The sequence below is a fragment of the Vanessa atalanta genome, chromosome 5 (genome assembly GCF_905147765.1).
Source record: "Vanessa atalanta chromosome 5, ilVanAtal1.2, whole genome shotgun sequence".
Taxonomy (NCBI): domain Eukaryota; kingdom Metazoa; phylum Arthropoda; class Insecta; order Lepidoptera; family Nymphalidae; genus Vanessa; species Vanessa atalanta.
The window spans coordinates 302,822-324,820 of record NC_061875.1 but is presented as its reverse complement, the minus strand read 5'-3'; the positions used below and the strand labels follow the sequence as shown (position 1 = coordinate 324,820).

Here is a 21,999-nt window from a genome sequence, read left to right as displayed (position 1 = left end):
ATTAGTATTACGAAATAAAAAAGTATTATAATACAATAATTACTGCTCCGAGCGATGCTGGTCTCTCCGGTGCTATTAATACACCTCACCTTTACGACTTTTTTATTACCAGTTCTTTTAGATAAATTTTATTATCTCTAAACCTTACCACTACATATTTAACTGCAATTAATATCGAATGTTTTAAAATCTCATCAGGCATAACCTGCTCTGATGAGATCCGAGATGTACGGAGGAAACGTTCATCTAAATCGAAGCTTGAATTTTTAGATGTGAGGCGCGCTCATTACTCTATTGAACACAACCTGAGGAAATCTGGAAAAGATGGATGAAAACCTGCTCCATGTGTTTTCACGAACCCGTATTGAAGCAGCCTCGTGACAGTAGCTCCAAACATTTTCCTCAAAATAACTATAACAGGCTATTAATTTGCTTTTACTTTAAATTGATGAATAGACTCACCCACTGAGAACGACCAATTTAAAGCCCAAATTGCCATTCGAGAGCTTAGTAGGATACCAAGGTAAGGCGTTACTTTACTCTAGATCAACTGCATGCACATATACAAAGCACAAGTGAGGTCAAGTATGGAGTTCTGCTCGCACCTTTGGGACGGCTTTGCTAAGTACCACCTTTAGGCTGGCGAACGGCCAGGCAAACGCGACCCTAGATACACAGCGGAAATTCCCCGCCTACGTACGAAGCGTTTCGAATCCACCTTTATCTTTCGCACCGCCAATCTGTGAAATTCTCTCCCTGTGTCTGTATTTCCCGATAGGTGCAACATTGGTGTCAAATCTAGAGTTAACATGTATCTTCTAGGTAAGCGTGCTACATCGTAGACCGTATCGTTACTTAACATCTGGCAAGACAACGGTCAAACGCTAGCCTATTGCCGGTAAAAAAGGCGCGTATGGGCCAAAAAACTCTATTAAGTGTATTACTGATCAGCAATCACTTTTTTTTGTATTATTAATATGATTACAATATTAGAATAAGCTTACGGCCTTGTATAACACGAGTTAATTCAAAAAAACGTAAGTATAATACGTAAGTACATAGTAACTCGTGGCGGAAATCATTTTTTATCTCCATTTATTTTAAGCATTACGCTTCTTAACATATGTTCACAAACACCGAACTTGTTAATAACTTAACGTGAAAAAACGCTTAGCAAATAATATGCCAAATCCAATAGTGTAATAAGACGAACACAAGCGTGTTGTCGTCTTGCGATTGTCATTAATAATAGTGTCATTTTTCTAATTATCGTATAAATGTTTTTGGCTTCAAAGTCGAGCGAGGATAAAGTACCGTCTACCCATAAAATGTATTCCTTCTTGTGGTATGAACGTTGATTTAAATGGAATTAGTTTAGGTAGAAATAAAATTAATCGAGTCAATTTTACAAATTATGGAACAGACATATATTTGTTAACTTTAACCTTCAAACTAAAATATAAAAATCGATAGGTAGACTGCCATATGGGCAACATTATGTTGAGTTGTCACCATATCACAAGTACCAAAATCTAAAACTGATAGTATGTATTAAATATCGATCACACATTTAATATCAAAAATTAGCAAAAAAAATTGACATACATAGGCGCACGAGCAAATAGGCAACCTGATGGTAAGTGGTCACTATCGCTATAGACAAAGGCGCTGTAAGAAATATTAACCATGCCTTACATCGCCAACCGACCTTGGGAACTAAGATGTTATACCCCTTGTACTTGTAGTTACACTAGCTCACTCACCCTTCAAACTGGAACACAAGAATATTAGGTACTGCTGTTTTGCGGTAGAATATCTGATGAGTAGGTGGTACCTGTCCAGGCGGGCTAGCACAAAGCCCTACCACCAATTAAATATTTCACGAGTTCTTCAGTAACTGTTGTAATTTAGGTAAAAGATTAGTATTCGAGTATGATAATTTTCGTGTGTATACTATTTATTGTGATTTTAATTAAAAAATAACTGATTCTTTAAATCTGTTTTTTATTTTAATATAAGATTTAATTAATTGTTTTTTTTTTTTAATATTTTATTTGTAATTTTGATAAATCTTATTTAACGTCACTTCAATGAATTCATTTAAACATGAAATATTTTATATATTTGATATCAGCGACAGGATTATTCCTTTCGTTGTTTAATTTAAATCAAATCACCGCGTTACCGTACGGCTTAAACAATAATAATACTTTCAAATTAAATTTAAATAAAAAAATCCAAGAATAAAAACATATATGCAACCGAATTCAATCAATTAATGATATTATTGGGAATATATCTAAAAAACACTTATTATTCAACTAAATCTTCTTAAAATTTCAAAGAGGAAAAATACATCGGCACAAAACTTCTCCGAAATCTTCGATAACCCGACGCCTGTTTGCTATGGTAACAACAAAACACGATCTGTGAAGTATTTAAAAGACCACGACCTTCGGCAGAAGTAGTCAGTGAGTGCTCGTCAACCACGCGCGACGTCCATCATGAAGTTACTATTATGCATATGTTGTAAGTATTAATTCCAAAAATTAATATTTACATAAAAATAAAATACTATTTTATTCGACAACCTAAATTATTTTAACCTAAACCACTGCTTTGATTTATAAATATAAAGTTACTCATTATTTATTACATATTTACATGTATATTTACATTCACAACAAGTCATTAAAATTATCATACATAAGAAAGATATATAAAACGATCGCCCTTGACCCCGAGCTTGACATTGAATTTATTATTGAGCTTATAAACATTGTCTACATATAAATTATTTTAATAATTCATAGTAACATTTAAATTGCAATCACATATATTCATAAAATACAAAACCATTTATTTAATAACATGAGTGGGAGACCATTTGTCGCAATTCAGTGCTAATAATAATAATATAGATTCGAAGTGTAGAAATTATTAGGCTCAACTGAACGATACCTTGTCATTTTCAAAAATAAAAAAAACTGAAATGTCAAAGCGACATTTCTTTTTAACTTTGACATGACGTGGTTTTAATATGAACGTAAACTATGAATATTGCATTTTATTTAATATATTGTATTTGTAATTCATATTTTGTAGATAGATTAGCTTTCTGTACTCCGTCTGTGCGGAATTTGCTCAAAAATAATACAAAGTTAACTCACGTCATATAGAGAATTGTATTCAAACACTAATTTCAAAATAGTTTTAGTTATTGTCATTGTATTTGAACAAGTGTTTTTATATTAAGTTAATATTTAATTGAATATAGTGGTAAAGCCAATTTGATAGATTAGGTTTACCATTAGTTATCATAGCAATAATATGAACTCATAAATAATAATATGATACTATTGTTAAATTACACAAACACTTAAAAGTAAATATTTTTGGTGACATGACTTCGTGCAATCTTCTGGCTAGGTTCCAATCATTCAGAATTTATTCAACGACCAAAAAATAAATTTTAATGTTTTTTACTGCTTAAAGAATAATTTGTCCAAGGCGTGGCAACACTTAAGCGGTGTAAGGAATGGTAAATTTGTCCTACAGTTCCAATATAAATGGCAATTTATATTATAGATATTATAGTTTTATGACAGTTGTGTGGCGTCATAAATATAGAGAAAAAGTTAAACTTTAAATCATAAAACAAAAATTTAATTTCTTATGCAGTTTACATTCGAGATAGCAACAAAAATCAATTATATATATATATATATATATATATATATATATATATATATATTACATCATCTTAACAAACATAAACAGTCCGTCCGCATGTATACAATGCCGATGGAAATACCCACACATCGAAAACTTAGGGTTGCCAGTAATAAATAAATTCAAAATTAAATTGGATCTAAAATTATTTATCGAACTCAATATTTTAAGAAACACTTTTATTCGGTTCATATTGTTATCCATTGTATTTTTCTTGTTAATTGGCGCTGATGTGGTCAAACGTGATAAAGTTATAAGCGTTACATTTTCTTGAAAGTTAATTACTGAGCAACCTTTTCAAATTTTAATATTTAATTTTATTAAGTCGTATACGTTCTTTAAATCTATATTATATACAAATATAGATATACATACAAATATTTTTACTCATTACGTATACTTATTCCAATCTTACATGTCATTATATATATTTTGCCATTATAAATATAACATTATTTATACTGTAAAGACTCAAAACATAAGATTCTTATAGTATATTTCTATAGTAAGGACATAAAATATATATTAAATTACTTGAACATTTAATTGACAACCCTAACACACGTTAATATTCTCGTACAGTTAAAATCAAGTTTTATTATTATATTTCTAAACAGGTTTTACAACCGCCGGTATAATACAATCGGTCTAATGCACTTCATATATATTTATACATAGTGTATTTATTTTAAGAGTCGGGATGACTTGGTGTCTCAACCGAAGGTTGCGGGTTTGATTTTAAACGAGATGTATTTTGTGCTCATTATTTATCGTTCCGGATGGTAAAGTTAGTAATATGTTTAGAATATTTGTACGTATTTGCATGGATAGTGACCTGTTGCAAATCAACGTGGTGGACTAAGCTCTAACTCGACTAATATTATAAATGAAAAAGTAACTCTTTCTGTCTGTTACTCTTTTACGGCCAAACCAAGTAAGAAGCAAGATTGAACTACAAGCAAGGAAACAGCCGTGATGTCCCAGTGGTAAGAACACTTGCATCTTAAGCGATGTTTGCTGGTTCAAACTCAGACAAGCATCTCTGAATTTTCATGTGCTTTATAATTCATCTCGTGCCCGGCGTTGAGGAAAAACATCGTGAGGAAACCTGCAAGTGTCTAATTTCAACGAAATTCTGCCACATGTGTATTACACCAACCCGCATTGGAGCAACGTGGTGGAATATGCTCCAAACCTTCTCCTTAAAGGGAGATGAGGACTTAAACCAGCAGTGGGAAATTTAAAGGCTGTGAATGTTGAAGGACACAGACATACTTCATATGCTTAATACCTAACGACCAACCCATTAAGAGCAAGCGAAGCCGCGGTAAACAAGTAGCATTAAATATATCAATAGATATATTGTCTTCAGTAGAATTCTCATTAATGCAAATCTTTTTTTTTTCTATTTGAATGCTTACTACTAAAACACTTTCTAAACTAAAAAGCTAGAACTTAAGGTGATTTTAATAATCTACTTTAGAAGTCGATTAAATCGTGGAATAGGACATAGAAGATTATTCTTGAATGTCATAAACATCAATGGATGTTTTGGGGTGACCACTCACCATCAGGTAGCCTGTTTGCACGTCCGTCTAGCTACACAATAAACGAAATTATCAATAATCATTCACATCATTGTTTATAAGTTAAGTGTTTATTTATGTAGTTTTCTGTATGTAATCTCTTGAGTTTTAGTGCTTATTGTAATTTATTTAAAATCGTCTCGTTAATGTAACTTGAAGTACCTCGGAAGTAAATAAATAACACATCGCTGATAAGACAATGGTGTATATGTCTAACAAACGGTAATTGAAGTTAATTAAATTTATGCTACAATAATTAATAAACCAACACAATAAGATGTGTGTGTCAATGAATAACGACACTATAGTCATTTTCTTTAATATAACAACATTATTTACTAGGGTTATGTTTATTGTATTTGTTAGATAGAGCAAAATTATTCAACATAGTTAAATTGTCCTCTATCTCGCTCATTTTAAATCACATATTGTTTTCCCAATCTTACGTCATAGCTATCTATACATAAAATAAAATAGGAGTGTCTGTTTTTATATGTATGTATACACGGTACATATACCAAAATAACATTTTTTTTTATTTCTCTGTCTGTATATTCTGGCTAATCTCTGGAACGGCTGGACTGATTTTAACGGAACTTTCACTGGCTAATAGCTGATGTAATAAGGAATACCTTAGGCTACATCAATTACTTTTTTGTTAAATTCAAACGCGTACGAAGTCGCGGGTACAGCTAGTCAATAAATAATTTTATTAATACAATGTTGATGTCGTTTGGTCGAATTCAATCAATGCGGCCAATCGCATGCGAGACTAATCAATAGCACATATTCCAGTGCACAAATGTGTGCGCACATACAGGTAGATTCTCTATCCCGTCGTCATAATCCGATGGGGACCGGAAATAGTTCAGTGTACACGCGTTCATAATACATAAATCTGCCGCTTACTTCAGTCATAGGAAGAGTAACTTTGATATTGAATTAACGTCGATGAAGTCGTTATGGGAACATTAAAAGTAAAATTAAAGTGGATATGAGTGATTAAGTGGAATCGTTTTGTAATACCCAAATATATACTAATGAAGAAGTGTTTGTAGGGCATAACTATACAAAATAATAAGCAGATCGTATGGAATATTTAGATATATGTATATCTTCTGGAGCACTTCAAAATTAGACTATAAACGATTTTTATGTGCAGCTGTCGTCCCTTAATCACTAGGACAAAAATCAGCTTACTGCAAGCCTATCTAGGTAGGTTTCGCTCACTCATCACCTATTCTGCACCAATCAGCAATACTCAGTTTTGTAGTGTTCCGGTTTGAAGGGTGAGTGAGCCAACTTAACAAGGAATGGTTAATTTTTCTTACTACGCCATTGTCTTAACTCTATACAATGCATGTCAATTTCTGATATAATACGATTTCTGCGGCGATTTTAAATTTAGTTACATTTTGGTTTAAATGGTTCGTGATCCAGTGCCAGGAGAAGCACATACCATAAAAACGACTATTTAACGGTCGTTGTGTCTGTCTAACCAGTTTCCATGGGCAAATATATACAATCATACAGTAAAAAATCAATAAGTATCTTAACATAAGAAATATATAAATCATTGTAACTAAAACACTATCGACTAACAGTTGGTTTGGCATTATCGGGAAACACTCATAAACACAATATAAATATTCTGATAACACGTATCATTCGATAATACACTCGTTTAAATGTTATTGTAGTTATATACATATATTTTTTTATATATAATAAAAAAAAACAATTCAAATTCTAATATTTTTTATTAGAATTTAGGAAGGACAATTGTTATTCGTTTACCAAAAAAGTGTGGCGTAAAGGTGCTACAAAAAAATGCGACACAAGCCCCTTTTTTAATATAAACGATTTTTTACTTGAATTGAATTGTTTATTTAAGTTAATTCGATAACTTTCAGTTCTATCCATCGCCGTCTCAGCGATGGCAGAGCAAGATGTGGACCAAATCCTTCAAGATGGCAACAATAAATTTACGGCGAAAATGTTCAATGTAAGTTAAGAATATCTTTAATAACGATATCCGCAAAACATTAAATTAAATTAGCCTTAATATATCCATATTCCATTACTATATATACTTTTTTATCATTCAGGAAGTAGCAAACGCTAATAAAGAGAAAAGCATTGTTCTATCGGCGTACTCTGTTATGCCGCCTCTTGCGCAGCTGGCTCTAGCTTCAGTCGGTGAATCGCACGATGAACTTCTTAATGCTATCGGAATGCCTAATGATAACGTGGTGAGTAAACTGGTACTGCTTTAAAATATTTTTTTAATAAGCAAGTAACAAAATATTTTGTTAATGAAGTTTTGATTTTAATTCGTCTTTTTGTATTTGTAAAACGAATCGTGCCACGGAATTTTAAGGCAGCACCTTTTTGAATATCTAATACAAAATCAAAATATACTTTATTCAAGTAGGCTTTTACAAGCACTTTTGAATCGTCATTTAACAAACTATTTAAAGTAAAGCTACCACTGGTTTGGAATGTAGATTCTACCGAAAAGAACCGGCAAGAAACTCAGTAGTTACTCTATATATACTAATATAAGTATACTATCTTAATCTATAATAGAAATTTTCAATTTTATTACACACATATTTTATTTTTTAGACCAAAGCTGCTTTTAGCTCCGCTAATTCAAAACTGAGGTCAACGAAAGGAGTGACACTGCAAACAGCTAGTAAAATTTACGTTGCTCAAAATTATGAATTGAATAATGAGTTTGCTGCTGTCTCGAGAGATACTTTTGGTTCTGAGGTTAAAAATGTCGACTTTAGCAAGAATGCAGAAGTTGCTGCCGAAGTCAATGCTTGGGTATTTTTTGGATTTATATAATTAAAATAGTTGACAAAAAATGAATACGTTACTTAACACGATCGATTAATCACAATTATAATTATAGGTAGAAGATCAAACAAATCATCGCATCAAAGATTTAGTAGACCCAGACGCTTTAACACCTGATACGAAAGCTCTATTGGTCAACGCCATTTACTTCAAGGTATACTTTTTCACTAAGTCACACTATGACGACAAGATTGGCCTGTACTGTAAACATTTATTTGGTCTCTTAAATTACATTTTCTTTTTAGGGTACTTGGAAAATTCCCTTCCAAACATATGCAACTAGAGATAAAGATTTCCATGTAACTAAAAACAAAGTGATCAAAGTCCCTACCATGTACAACAAAGATACTTATAATTATACAGAAAGCAAGGAGCTGAACGCACAAGTGAGTTTAATATTTTCATTGTTTTTTTTTGACTACGTGGCAAGTTTTTCCAGTTTTTGACTACATAATTTAATTTTAATTTTAACATTACAGATTCTTGAAATTCCTTATGAAGGAGATGAAGCATCTTGCGTTTTTGTGTTACCTCGTGAAGTAGATGGCATTGACGAGTTGGCAGAAAAGCTAAGAGATCCAACAGCACTCGACAAAGCAATGAGTAATATGCATGAAATAGATATTGAAGTTTACCTCCCTAAGTTTAAGATCGAAACTACCACGGATCTCAAAGACATTCTTCAGAAGGTCAGTAAAAAACATATTAATGAATAAGGAGACATTTTTATTTTTATAACCCCCTGCAATAGTCGTCCTCTGAACGCTTCGGGATTGTTATGATATAACTAAATGGAGGTTTTGTGCTCCACGACTATTGGAGTACAACCCCAGGAGAGGTGAGAGACTCGTCTCATCTTCACTTCCAATCTTGATTCCTCCACGCCAAATCTTTGGTGTGTAAGGTGTGTAAGACCTTGTTACAATTTTAAATTGGTAATTTTTTTTTCAGATGGAAATTCAGAGATTGTTTTCTCCAAAGAATGCCAGATTAGACAACCTTTTGAAACATAACAGTAATCTATACATAGATTCAGCTTTACAAAAAGCCTTTATTGAAATTAACGAAGAAGGTGCTGAAGCAGCCGCTGCAAACGGTAAGTGAAAGTACATTTTTCTTTCGTGAAATATAACTGATCTGATCATCGACGATTAAGCCGATTTAAGGTAAAAAGCTAATTATTATTTTTTGTTACGTGTCTTAAACTACACTTTAAACAATGTGAATGTTTTAAATTAGTAGGAAACAGAAAAAATAAATTAATTAAAAGTATAGAGAGATCTAAATAAAGATACTAAAAAGGCCTTCATTGATTGTGATTTCTAAAAGATTTCTAAAGGCAAAAATAAAAGAAACTACTTTATATTAATCATGGTTTATAAAGGACACGGTTCACGGTAATTATACCATAAACATCGCAGTTTTAGTTAATTCAAACGAGTTGGTACTATAGAAGTTTGGTATTTTTCTTATTGATAGGGCTTTGTGCAACCAGTGTAACTACAGACACAAGGGATATAATATCTTAGTTTCCAAGGTTGGTGACCCAGTGACGATGTAGGGAATCGTTTAATATTTCATACAGTGCCAATGTCCAATGTCTGTATGTGGTGATGATAATATGTGTCAGTCTACATACTGGAATTTTTACTAACAATAAGCCTGGCCAGTATGTTTGTAAGAAGACAACCGTGATGGCTTGGTATGAAACTTAAATAATACCGCCTCCATAAGGATATTCAATAAAAATTAATTACTATGTGTCAATTTAAATATTGATTTATTTAAAGAAACAAATTGAAGTGTTTGGTTGATTACCTTGTTTAAAACATGTAATGAATCTATTGTTACAAAACAATAAAAACAACTCGTAAATAATGATAAGATGAATGTGAACGTGTATTGAAAAATGTCGTATGTTATTGTGAGGTGTTCATAATTGTACAAATGTTCAGAGTGTTGTCTCAACTTGGCTACTGTTGAACATCAACAAAGGTATCACGAGATGGCCTGCTAAATAAAATCTGCTCTGATTAATGTTAAAATACTTATTAGCATTTTCATTTGCTTGATTTTAATAAATTATCAGAACAGAAAACGGTTTTAATGAAATATTCACTTAAATAACAATCAAAACCTTGACCAATATATCCGTATGAGATATTAGGAATTACAATATCAAGTTGTAGAATTCAATTCTCATTAGAACGAACCTGTAGTACTAATTAAACACTTTCTAGTAAACGACCTATGTTGTGTTTATTTAATCTACATCATAATAAACAATTCTGATTAGTAAATTAAATAAAATTTACTTTTTTAAATTAAATAAAATTTTCGACTTCTTAATTTTTTTTTTTTATATTTCATATCCTGTAATTTTAAAGTCTATTTTGACTATTAAAGGGGGAAAGCAGATCTCATTGCTTGATTTGTAAAACCAATGAACACAATTTAATTTTCATAAGTGCAATAAAATTTTGCGAAACTATGCTAAAAATGTTTTAGATGAATGGATCAATAATACGTCATTTTCTATTTTAGATAAACATAGGTAAATGATTACCACAAATAGAGAACTATTTGTGGTAACAGTATTTTCATTATTGTACTGTTAACATTAATAAACATAACTAACTCATTAAAGTTATCAGAAAACAACGAATTATGATGATTTAACATCATTAGTGTTAAAATATCATATTTAGCGTCAAATATTTTTGTCCAAAAAACCCAAATAATTACGACGGTATTAAGCACTCATCAGATATTCTAACGCCCAACAGCCATACTTAGTGCTGTTGTCGAGTGGGTGAGCCAGTGTAACTACAGGCACAAGGGACATGTCTATATATGTATCATATGTTCTGAAGCTTGATAGCACATTGGCAATCTAAGAAATGTTTAATATTTCTCACAGAGCTAATATCAATGTGTGGTGTTGACCACTCCAGGCCCCATCAGCCCCCTCTCCCCATTTGGCTGTCTACCAAACTATATTATAAAAAAGATAAACGTGATAAGTGAAAACACGAAATTTCCCACTTACATCAAAAATATTCGTTCCTTGATTAATTTACGAAAAACAATGTAGATACGTACCATATTTCCAGAGATTTTAGTATATTTTGATTTAGTTGATATTAATATCCCACGGTTTTCTTTTAAATATAATAATAAAATTAATAGTAAATCATACATTCTTGATCTATTTCCATGTCAGACCTATTTCCTGCAATCTATTAGCGAGATTTTGTAAAAAGGGACGGAAGCGTGTAACTGTAGGAAAGCGCGCAATTTGATTTGACCAATGAACGCGCGGTGCTGCGGTTGACCGTCCGATGATATCAACCCATTTTCCGAGAGGATATTATAATGTTATTGTTGATTATTATGACGGAGATATGTCAGATGTTACACATCATTTATGCGACTAGTGTTAGACTCGCTCGTTTTTAATTTTATATCTATATTGTCGGACTTCGTAGTCCGACAATATAGATACTTACAGCCAGTCTCTTAGCATCGTTTCAATTCGAATAGTATTTAATATTCATTACTATTGAGACTTTGACCACGGATTTATAACAATTGCAATCTGTTATAAAATCCCTTGGTGGGTGTCCACCAGTAAATGTACAATTACCTTACCGCTGAAGATCACGTTTATCTATCGATCTACTTTGGCTCACGACTGAGTGTGGAGATTTTATTACAGGCGCGAGGGATACAACATTTTATATCGTATTTAAAGTGTTAGTAGTGATTTATACTTCGTGCAATGCCAATGCCTCTGATCGAAGGTGGCCATTTACCATCTCATTGATACTGGGGTCGTCTGATTTCCAAATAGACTTCAGAAAAAATTGAATACAAAAGCACATAATTATTAACCGCGTTATGTGTCCTCTCTTAGTTTCAAATATTAAAAAAATAAGCCATATAATGACTTTCCATTTGCCTGTTTGGACAAATTTTATTATTTTAAATAAAAATAACACATAACAAAACAAAACTAATTTCCTTTCGTGCAAAATATTTGAATCGTGTCTCCGATTTTCTCTTCTTCTAAATTGTCTAATATTATGCTTTTTGATACTCTTTTCAGTTTTCGGCATAAGCTACGCTACTTCGGCAATTTTACCTAAATTCTATCAACTTTTCATGGCTGATAGGCCATTTTACTTTGCAGTGAAATCCAAATCTTTAACTCTATTCAACGGAGTACTACACGGTGTCTAAACTACTATTATTTTAGTATTTACCTCGTTGATTTTTCATTTAAATGTAATAAAGAACTGCAATTAAATTGTAACATATCGAATTCTTCTATTTAGCAAGCTTAAATATATTAGTTATCTGTGTTTATGCAATTTGAACAAAGTTCCATAATTTATTTAAATTATCATGTCTGTATGTTGTTTACATATTTGTTAAAAAAAAAAAAACTATCTTTTCGCCACTGTAATGTATGTGTGTAAATGCTTATTTAATAAAAAGTTTTTTTATTGATAGATTTTTTTTATTGTCATATATTTGAGAACCGAGATCGTCCAGTCGTTACGTGAATTTTAGCCAAAGATCGAAACCGTTTAAGCCCCAATTATTTTTACGTTCATTTGAATTTATCGATTATAGACCTCATTCTCGGTATTGATAGAAAAAATCGTGAGCAAACGTGCATAGACGTGATTACCACATGTTTACCTACCAAGCCTTGCGCATGCTTCGCAACGTGGTGGAATATGTATAGGAGACGACGCTTTAGCCCAGCAGTGGGCCATTTACAAGCTTTAAGTTTATACGTAATATTTTATTTGATTTCTTGTTTTCATTTCAGCGTTTTACGCCGTCATTGACAGTATCAGTGAGGAATATGCTTTAGTTTTTAACGCCGACAGACCATTCTACTTTGCAATCAAAGCGAACTCATTCACCATATTTAATGGAGTACTGTACCAAGCTTAAATAAATTCCTTCTTATCGATGATATAATTTTACATATATTTTTTTAATTTAAATATTATATTTAAAACATATTATATAAGGTCTTATAATAGGTATATATAAAAAATAAATTAAATGTTTGAATTTCTTAATAAATCAAAAAGCCCATTTCTTGTTATTATTAATAAAAACATACCATTTCATTTACAAATGTTATAAGATTAAGTGGAATTTAGTAATTTTATCAGTATCTTTGAAAGTTAATTTTTTTAAAAGTTGAGATACTTAAATAATAATAATCTTTCTTCTTTTCCCTTGATAAATCTAAAAGTATACCCTGCATCTAAAGGATACCGAATTATGTAGGATTCGTGACAACTAAAGCCCTATGTAGTCCCGTAACTCCGGTTTGTCCGTTTGCCTTTTTTTCGCTGGAAAAACGCATTTCGCGTTTCCCCCACATGATGTGGGTATATATAGGGTATCTACATACCAATCTCGCCGCTCGCCGGCGCTGAAAGCGCCGGTATACCTACTATAAAACCAACGGTACCCACTCCGTCTTTTCGGGAGACGTCACGGGATCGTTTGCGCATACTACCGTCACGTCCTGACGGTAGGCCCAACTCTGCAGCCTCCAAATCCTAGGGGATTTCCGGCGTACAGTGGCCCCCTAGCCCCGGCGAGATTTAAGGTGGAGGAGAAGGTGTCAATAGCGATGAAGCCTTCTCCCCAGTCTTATTCGGCGAAACGGCTCGGCAGGACTGTTCTCACGCTCCCGCTCTGCGGCCTCCAGAACAAGACCATTTCCTTCTAGGAACTCCCGCTATTGGTCATAGCGTTTATCACGCTCGAAAGCGAGAGGTGTCCGCTTACAATGGCCACCAGGGAATGGCGCTGAGGCCCCCACGCCGCACACTCAATCAGGGTGTGACGGGCCGTGTTGTCCGTCTGCTTTGATATAAGATATTCGCTGCCCGCATACCATATCATCTAATTTCATGTCATGTCATGTCACGAGGAAAAGTGATCTCCATCCCCATTTTTAATTAATTATAGCAACATCATCAACAACCACCTCTCATCTCGATAGAATATAATCTTCAATATCCAACGAAAGTATATGACCCGTACACGTCTGATAGGCTATCGTGACGCTCTATGCCCTTCATGAAAAGGCTCTTAAGTATTATTATGTTCATATGAATTAATCGTTTTAACGTTAAAATTTTTACTTAAAATTTTTCCCAAGATGTATTACCCTCAAAAAGTATCTAGTTTTATATATAAGGATCTTATTTGAATTTCACAATTCAACGACCGAAATACTGACCAGGTAAACTTAAATAAATAACGTTGATCTTGAACTGATATGACAAAACCCGTTGTGTTGTAAAAAATATGATGTTCATTATGAATTCATAAAAATATGGCGGTTTGAATTTTGGCGAAAAGGTTATCCGAAAATTTAGAACTCAAATAATAATTAAGGAGTTAGTTCGATAATGGCAGCAAAAAAAAAATAATTAACGAAATATATATAATGTTAAAATATATTCAAAAAGTATTTATTGCACAATTTTAAGTCTTAAAAATTGTGTCAAAAACCCTTTCCTATGCAAATATTTTAATAAACACGCCTTTAATCTTTTTCTAAAAATATTTATTTACCAAGCAATTAGGTTTAGACAGATTTAATTAAAAACGTCATAAAAGTTATCAACAAATTCTTTATTCCTATTTAAAGTGTGAGTCAGCCAGTGTAACATATACACCTAAATCAATTGACTGGCATCTTGTAAACAATATAGTAAGTTTAAATTTCCAAAAAAAAAACAATGTCTTACAGATTAGGAACCCACATACCATCACCATACTCGTTTCCCCTTAAAAGTTACAGAAATCAGCAATTATAATAGTACCTCTTTGTTGTGAACGTCTACATACATTACTAATTACGTAATTTCAATTTATTTATTTCAGTAATTGGAATTGTTGGTGCTAGCATAGTGATTGACCCGATCGAACCTCCAGTATTCAAAGCTGACAGACCGTTTTACTTTGCAATTAGAACTAATTCAATGACTCTCTTTAACGGAATAAAACGAGAAGAATAAACACGTCATAATCAATAACTTTCCTTGTGAATATACATATTAAATTAAATTATAAAACATTATTATAATTATTAAACATTGTTTTATTTTACGCCATCTTTAGAACATATTACACGATGTTAAATACTGAAATAAATCTTTTATTATCAAATTCCGTTTTAGTTTATCAAAATATATCAATAAATATTCATAAAACACGATGGATTGGATGTTTTAAATAAAGATAAATATATTCAACTAAAGTATTAACTGAGAAGCAATCGAGCTAATTTTTTATAATCTTAGTACAAATTTTTAGTCTCAATTAACTGGCATGATTTCAGTGACCTGTTTCGATATCAAACGTAATAATAATATATGTAACCGGTTAGATTATTCAATGAACGATTCGTTTTGCTCGAGTATAGAATTATGTGCAAGATATGATTCAGAAGCATCAGCAAGATTTCATATGTATGTACGTTAATCGCAATACAACAACGATCGGTTTTTAGTATAGAAAGCGGATGTTTGGTCTCCGTTTAGATTATTGTCATTGACATTGACATGGCAGATAAATATGTTAGGGCCATTTCTTATTATCTTAGTCAACTGTAATCTCGACCGCACCGATCAATCTCTATCGTGTCTTCTCGCACGTGACATTGGCGAAATAATCTGTGCCTGTTTTGGCACAAATAGAAGCCAAAAAAAAATATCTTAGTGAAACAAACTAGACAACGCGCTATTTTTCACTATTACACTTTACTTTGAGCACGACGCTTTGTTTTTAATTAAAGATACTTATTAATTTTAATTTTACTTAATAATTATTTGCTAGTATACCTTTCTTGCACGTTATCTAGCAAACGAATGACTGGTTTCCCGACTTTTATTACAAGTTCAATTTCGAGTCAAAATAAAAACCATATTATTAATCAAAATAAATATTTTAATCTAATCGGAAATAATCAATTGAGACACTAAAATATTTGTAGACTAAATTTTGTGATTTATTAAAACAATTAAATATCTAAAGTCGGTAACAAGTACAGGCATAAGATTAACTAAACAAAGAAACGAAGTTTTATGAAGAAATAAATAAAATAGTTCCTCGTGCCTGTAGTATCACTGGCTCACTCCGGACCACAACTACACTAATTACCACTATTTATTGATAGAATAGGTGATAAGTGGTTGGTGTTTACCCGGACGAGATAAACTAAAGTCCTACCACTAAGTAAAATACGGGGGATACTTTAATTGCCCGTACTCTGTATTATAACAATTTAAATGAAAAGTTAGTTAACATTAGTATATACAAACAAGCTTAATCGTCGATTTTCTTGTGTTAAAGTTTTAAAATTGTAATCAACGATACAGTTCATAATATGTTATTATAACGTTACAGTATTCGGCGTTACGTATTTGGCGGTGATTACTACTCTACGTTTTGTAGCGGACCATCCATTCGCATTCTACTTATACAGCGGGAAAAATATCTTGTTCAATGGAATTTATCATCCTTAGTAATGTAAAGGTACATATAGTAAGCCAGAGTGATATATTTTAACACCTTTCGCTTTTAACTTCTTTTTTAAATAACACATAGGAATCGTGCTTGCGGTTAACTTTGACCCTGGGTGAGAGGGAAACTAAACAGGGATAAAGTTAACTTTTCACCATGTCGCAACCGCTTTATCGCTTAAATAGGTCGCTAAATGTACGCGGTTCTATTTAAATGATAATGTATAATTATGTAAGCATGTTTGTGGCGTAATTTCACAGTTGAAACTAGTAAAATTGACTTCTGATGATGTTCGATTGTTTTAGTATCCTTAATTGTTTTTTTTTTATCAGCTTCAAGCATACTATTCAACACCAGTTTAAAAAATTGTAGTTGGGCGTGCAAATGGTCCACTTGATGATAAATGGTTAGCATCTCCCAAAAACATTAGAATATAGGAAATAAAACGTCACCAACCTTAGCAACCAAGATGTTATATCACGTTTAACTGTAATTACACTGACTCACTCATTCTCAAACCAAACCACAATAATACTATGCTGTTTGGTGGTAGATTATGTGATGAATAATAATAAATAATTTATGTCGTTTTTCTTTACGAGGATTTTTTTTCAAATTAAAAAATGTTTAAGCCGTAATTTTTTAAATTGTTTTCGTAATTTGAATGGTATAAATCGATAATACTCACTGACTTTTACATTGATCCATAATATAAATGCATTTGATGTGAACCGTTTCTGTAGTATCTAAATAATAATTTAAATGCAAATACACAGCTTTATGAACAATCACGTAATCTTCCCGCGAATATAGTACTTAGTAACTCAATTCCTAGTTTGTATATATGAGTTTAATTATTATTTATAACAATGATAGGTATTTAAAATATTTTATTTGATAATATAATTATTAGTCTGGAACTAGAATCGTCAGGATATCAAAAGTTAACATGTTTGATAAATTAAATTAAATAATTAAATATAATAAAAATATTTTATTTAATTCACATATTTTGGCATAATATATAAAAAATAGAGCATTATAATATGACCACGATTTAAAGAAATGAATAAATTTCGCGTCGGGGTCGGTCGGCGGAGACATCTCATTCTTATTTGTGGGAGCGTATGGGATCCCCGAGCATCGTGGGTGGTAGAAAAATGACAAACACGCCCTTGAAAACAATTTAATTCTTTATAAATTAAATATTGCTTCAATACGAAATCATTGCAATATTGGAAACAGACAAGTCCTTTGAAGTGTGTCTTGCTACCACCGAAACATACTGCCCGAACTTTCAAGCGAGACCGTACGACAAAGGCTTTGTCCAGGCTTACTGGAAGTTATAGCCTGTGTTTCCGCATTTATAACTAATTTTTAAAATGCCAAATCATTACTACAAAATCACAACTTCACTTAACGGCAAAATCAAACCGCAGATAAATCAAAACATCGAAAATAAATCAAGCGAATATCAAAACAAATCGCAACATAAAAATAAAGAATCACAAATCATTCGAAATATTTCCTTAAATAAAAAAAACGTATAACATCTGATATCCGCCATATTTACCTGACCTTTAAATAAGATTAATCAAAGTAATTTTAATACATTTTTATTAAATCTTCCAAGTCGCCACAGATGTCTTGTTTTGGCTTTGATATTTCTCTGTTCTCATTTTATTTTCATGTGATTGCATGTTAATTATGTTTGTTACTCGAAACAATAATGTTAGTGTCAGTTTAATATGACAAAGTTGAGGCGGATATCAGTAGCATTTCTTATTAGTGACAACTTTTTCATTTCCCGGTCGTATTGCAGTGTTCCAAGTCTACATTGAGAGCTTAAGTGAGGAATATCCGAAAGTTTTCAACGCCAACAGACCATTTTACTTCGCGATCAAAAGCAATTCGATGATTCTGTTTAACGGGGTAAAACGAGAAGAATAAAATCTAACTTTATCTCGATAAAATTGTATATTTATATAATTTTATCTAAATTAAATACCGATATAAAATATCAAATGTAATCTTTTCTTTCGTATGTCCTTTTCAGAATTATATAATATCAAACGTCTGGGAATTCAGATATCCCGTGGTCAATCAGTACATTAGTCAGGGGATATTTGAATTTTCAGCTCAACCATTGGGTTCTCAGTGGTGAAGAAAGACATTGTGATAAAATCTGAATATATCGCCCACGCTATGAGTATCAACCAACCTATGACAACTACACAATTTAAAAAAATATTTTAGTCAAAATTAGTTAAATACCTCACTTTATATATATTTTTTGAGCGTCAGTTAGATATTTAAAGTATGGAATTAATGCATTTGAAGTTATGTCATGTTTTATATTCCTAACAATAGGCTATTTGACAATGCGAAAAATAAAGTGTCAATTATTGTAATCAGTATATATTATGAGTTTAAAAATGTTTATTTACTAACGAAAGTTGAAAATAATAATTAATTTATTCAAAAATCCATAAATAAAAATGCATTTTTTTAAACGTTTGTCACGTGACACAAACGCTCCTGATTGGACGGGCTTATGATGACGTCACTTGCTCGTTAACCTCGTTTGCTTACTATATGTGGATTATATGTGCCACAGATTACAATACAGGCAAGTGACGTCACCAACCCCTTTGCAGCGCCATATTGTCAAAGTAGCATTTTCACCCGCTATTTAAATATGGAATTTTTAATTTGATATTATTCAGCAAATATGTACTAGAATTAAAAATAGCAGCTTTTACTGGGTTGCTTAACCTCTACTAAATAATATAAAATGGATTTTAAAAACCAGTCAAATAGCTCATTACAATTGTAGCATAATATTCTGGGATTACATGAAATAATTCTCTTTAAACCATTATAATACAGTTTAAGTAACTTAATAGGATCTTTATATACAAGATTGTTAGATGTGATTATTTATTCGTTTGTACGCTATCAGAAATAGTAAATGAAAGCGTCTTCTCTTGGTACCCATCACAGAGCAGATTTGTCATAGTTAATTAGATAAATCAGTTATAAACTAGCCATTTAACCGACCGCGGACCATTTTTTTTAAGCAATAAAAATGTTAATAGACCACAAGAGCAGCCCCCATTTAAAATAGGACTATTTCAAACAAGTTGTTAAGGTACAATAAAGTACATCTGTCTATAAGAATATGAATCCACATATTATGGGGTGTTCTTTTAAATTATCTATGTATAAAAGTTGTTTAGTGGGTAGATTGTTAACTGTTTCTCGGATTGTTTCACTTAAATTCAAAAAAGGCAAAAATGTTTCAAAAGCATCCTTTTATAAATTTAATCACAATGGATTCAAGTAACGACGATGATGATTTTTTACTGTCTTCGTCCGGTGTTTGATCCCAGGACCTCGGTATAAACGGTCTTTTGGTGTGACACATTGGACTATAAACAAAAAAGCAAAGGCAAATACAATGAGATGAAAGTGTAAAGTGTAACCGCTAAAAAAACACCATTCGTCGTATCTCCACGATTCGAGAACATTCCGTTAGCCGCCACAGCTAGTATCGGAATACTTGGCGTTGATGTTTCGAGCCTCGTTCAGTTCCGCGGTCAACTGGAAGGCAAAGCCAAATTGGCATCAAAAAAGCTTGGTGTGCTCAGCAAGGCAAGACAGTATTTCACGTCGGCCCATCGCCTAAGACTATACAAGGCGCAAATTCGGCCTCACATGGAGTACTGCTCTCACCTCTGGGCGGGTACTTCCCAGTACCAGCTCCTTCCATTTGACCGTATCCAACGTAGAGCAGCTCGAACTATCGACGATCAAGCCCTTTCTGATCTGCTCGATCCTTTGGCTTTGCGTAGAGATGTTGGATCACTCTACATCTTCTACCGAATTTTCCACGGGGAGTGTTCCGAGGAATTGTTTGGATTAATCCCGGCAGCTGAATTTCAACTTCGGACATCTCGACAAAATTCTAAATTTCACCCGCACCACTTAGATGTCCGTAAATCCACAACAGCGCGATTTTTAAGGCATTTTCTGCCTCGCACAACCACTCTGTGGAACCAGCTTTCGCCGGCGGTTTTTCCGAACCGATACGACTTGGGAACCTTCAAGAAAAGAGCGTACTTATTTCTTAAAGGCCGGCAACGCACCTGTAACCCCCCTGGTGTTGCAGATGTCCATGGGCGGTGGTAATCACTTTCCATCAGGTGAGCCTCCTGCTCGTTTGCCCCCTATATCATAAAAAAAAAAAACACGTACCACTCAACTGGTAGGGCTTTGCGGCCCATTCGCGTCTCTACCAACCTAACTCTTACTTTAGATATCTTAATTTTAATATAAAGTTCTAAAATTTTGAATAGATTTTCGTAATCTACTTACTAAACGAGTACAATTAAAAATTCACTAATAATAATAATCATTTAATCAAAACACTATTTTAAAGCCACATTGTTGCTTGTTGTAGAAAGGCTTCATCATCAATCGTATATTATTTCAATTTATACTTATAGTATATGATTACTTACTAATTATGTTTGTTTGCAGATTTTGGCATCAGAGTACTTTCGGGGATTCTCGACGCGCTCCAATTCGAAGCGGACCATCCTTTCATATTTTACTTATATAATGGAAAAAATATTTTGTTCAATGGAGTTTACTATGCTTGAGTAAAAAGAAGGTAAGTATCTTAGTGATGAAATCCTCATTCTGCGATCCTTTTTGTTCTAAAGGAAGATTTGAATAAAAAATTAAACATATGAAATTGTTTTTAATTTTCATTTCATATAAAGTGAAGCTATATTACAATACGAAAGCATTACTCTTAGTTTTTGTCATGTCATGTCATTGACATGTACGTGTTCATCGATGCTTTTGAACTAATTAAAATATATTTTTAAATATTAAACTAAAAACTTCACACTTCCCTACCGTTTTTGTTATTATATCTAAAATCCTATTGAATATATTATTTTTTATAATGAAAAGCCTTCTCCACACTTTGAGAAGAAGATTACACGTGGAAGAGTGTTATACGACACGTTAAGTTCTTTACGATGTTTTCCTTCCCGCCAAGCACGACATGAATCATCGAAGCTCAGTGGAACTTGCTCGGACTTGAACCCGCAATCTTAGGTTAAGAGTCACATCTTTTGGGGCAGCTCGGCTCAAATAAACTTAAAGTGCATTAATTGGCAAATGTAAAAGATTCCGCAAGTTTTTTTATACGAACGCAATGACTTGACTCGGG

General features: G+C 32.5%; 1 protein-coding gene across 7 annotated transcripts; it reads left to right on the top strand.

The window, feature by feature from the left end:
• The first annotated feature begins 2,426 nt into the window (after positions 1 to 2,426).
• Positions 2,427 to 21,508, top strand: LOC125064428 (alaserpin-like). Of its 7 annotated transcripts, none has more exons than XM_047671431.1 (10): positions 2,427 to 2,529; positions 7,232 to 7,323; positions 7,427 to 7,570; positions 7,947 to 8,150; positions 8,239 to 8,337; positions 8,429 to 8,569; positions 8,663 to 8,872; positions 9,135 to 9,279; positions 16,638 to 16,766; positions 21,297 to 21,508. In XM_047671431.1, the coding sequence occupies exons 1-9, from the start codon at positions 2,505 to 2,507 to the stop codon at positions 16,754 to 16,756; spliced, it is 1,179 nt and encodes a 392-aa protein (XP_047527387.1). In that variant the 5' UTR covers positions 2,427 to 2,504; the 3' UTR covers positions 16,757 to 16,766; positions 21,297 to 21,508. The 7 variants fall into 7 exon arrangements, with proteins under 7 accessions (XP_047527387.1, XP_047527388.1, XP_047527386.1 ...); XM_047671432.1 differs by lacking the exon at positions 21,297 to 21,508 and adding an exon at positions 18,577 to 18,713; XM_047671430.1 differs by lacking the exon at positions 16,638 to 16,766.
• The last annotated feature ends 491 nt before the right edge of the window (positions 21,509 to 21,999 follow it).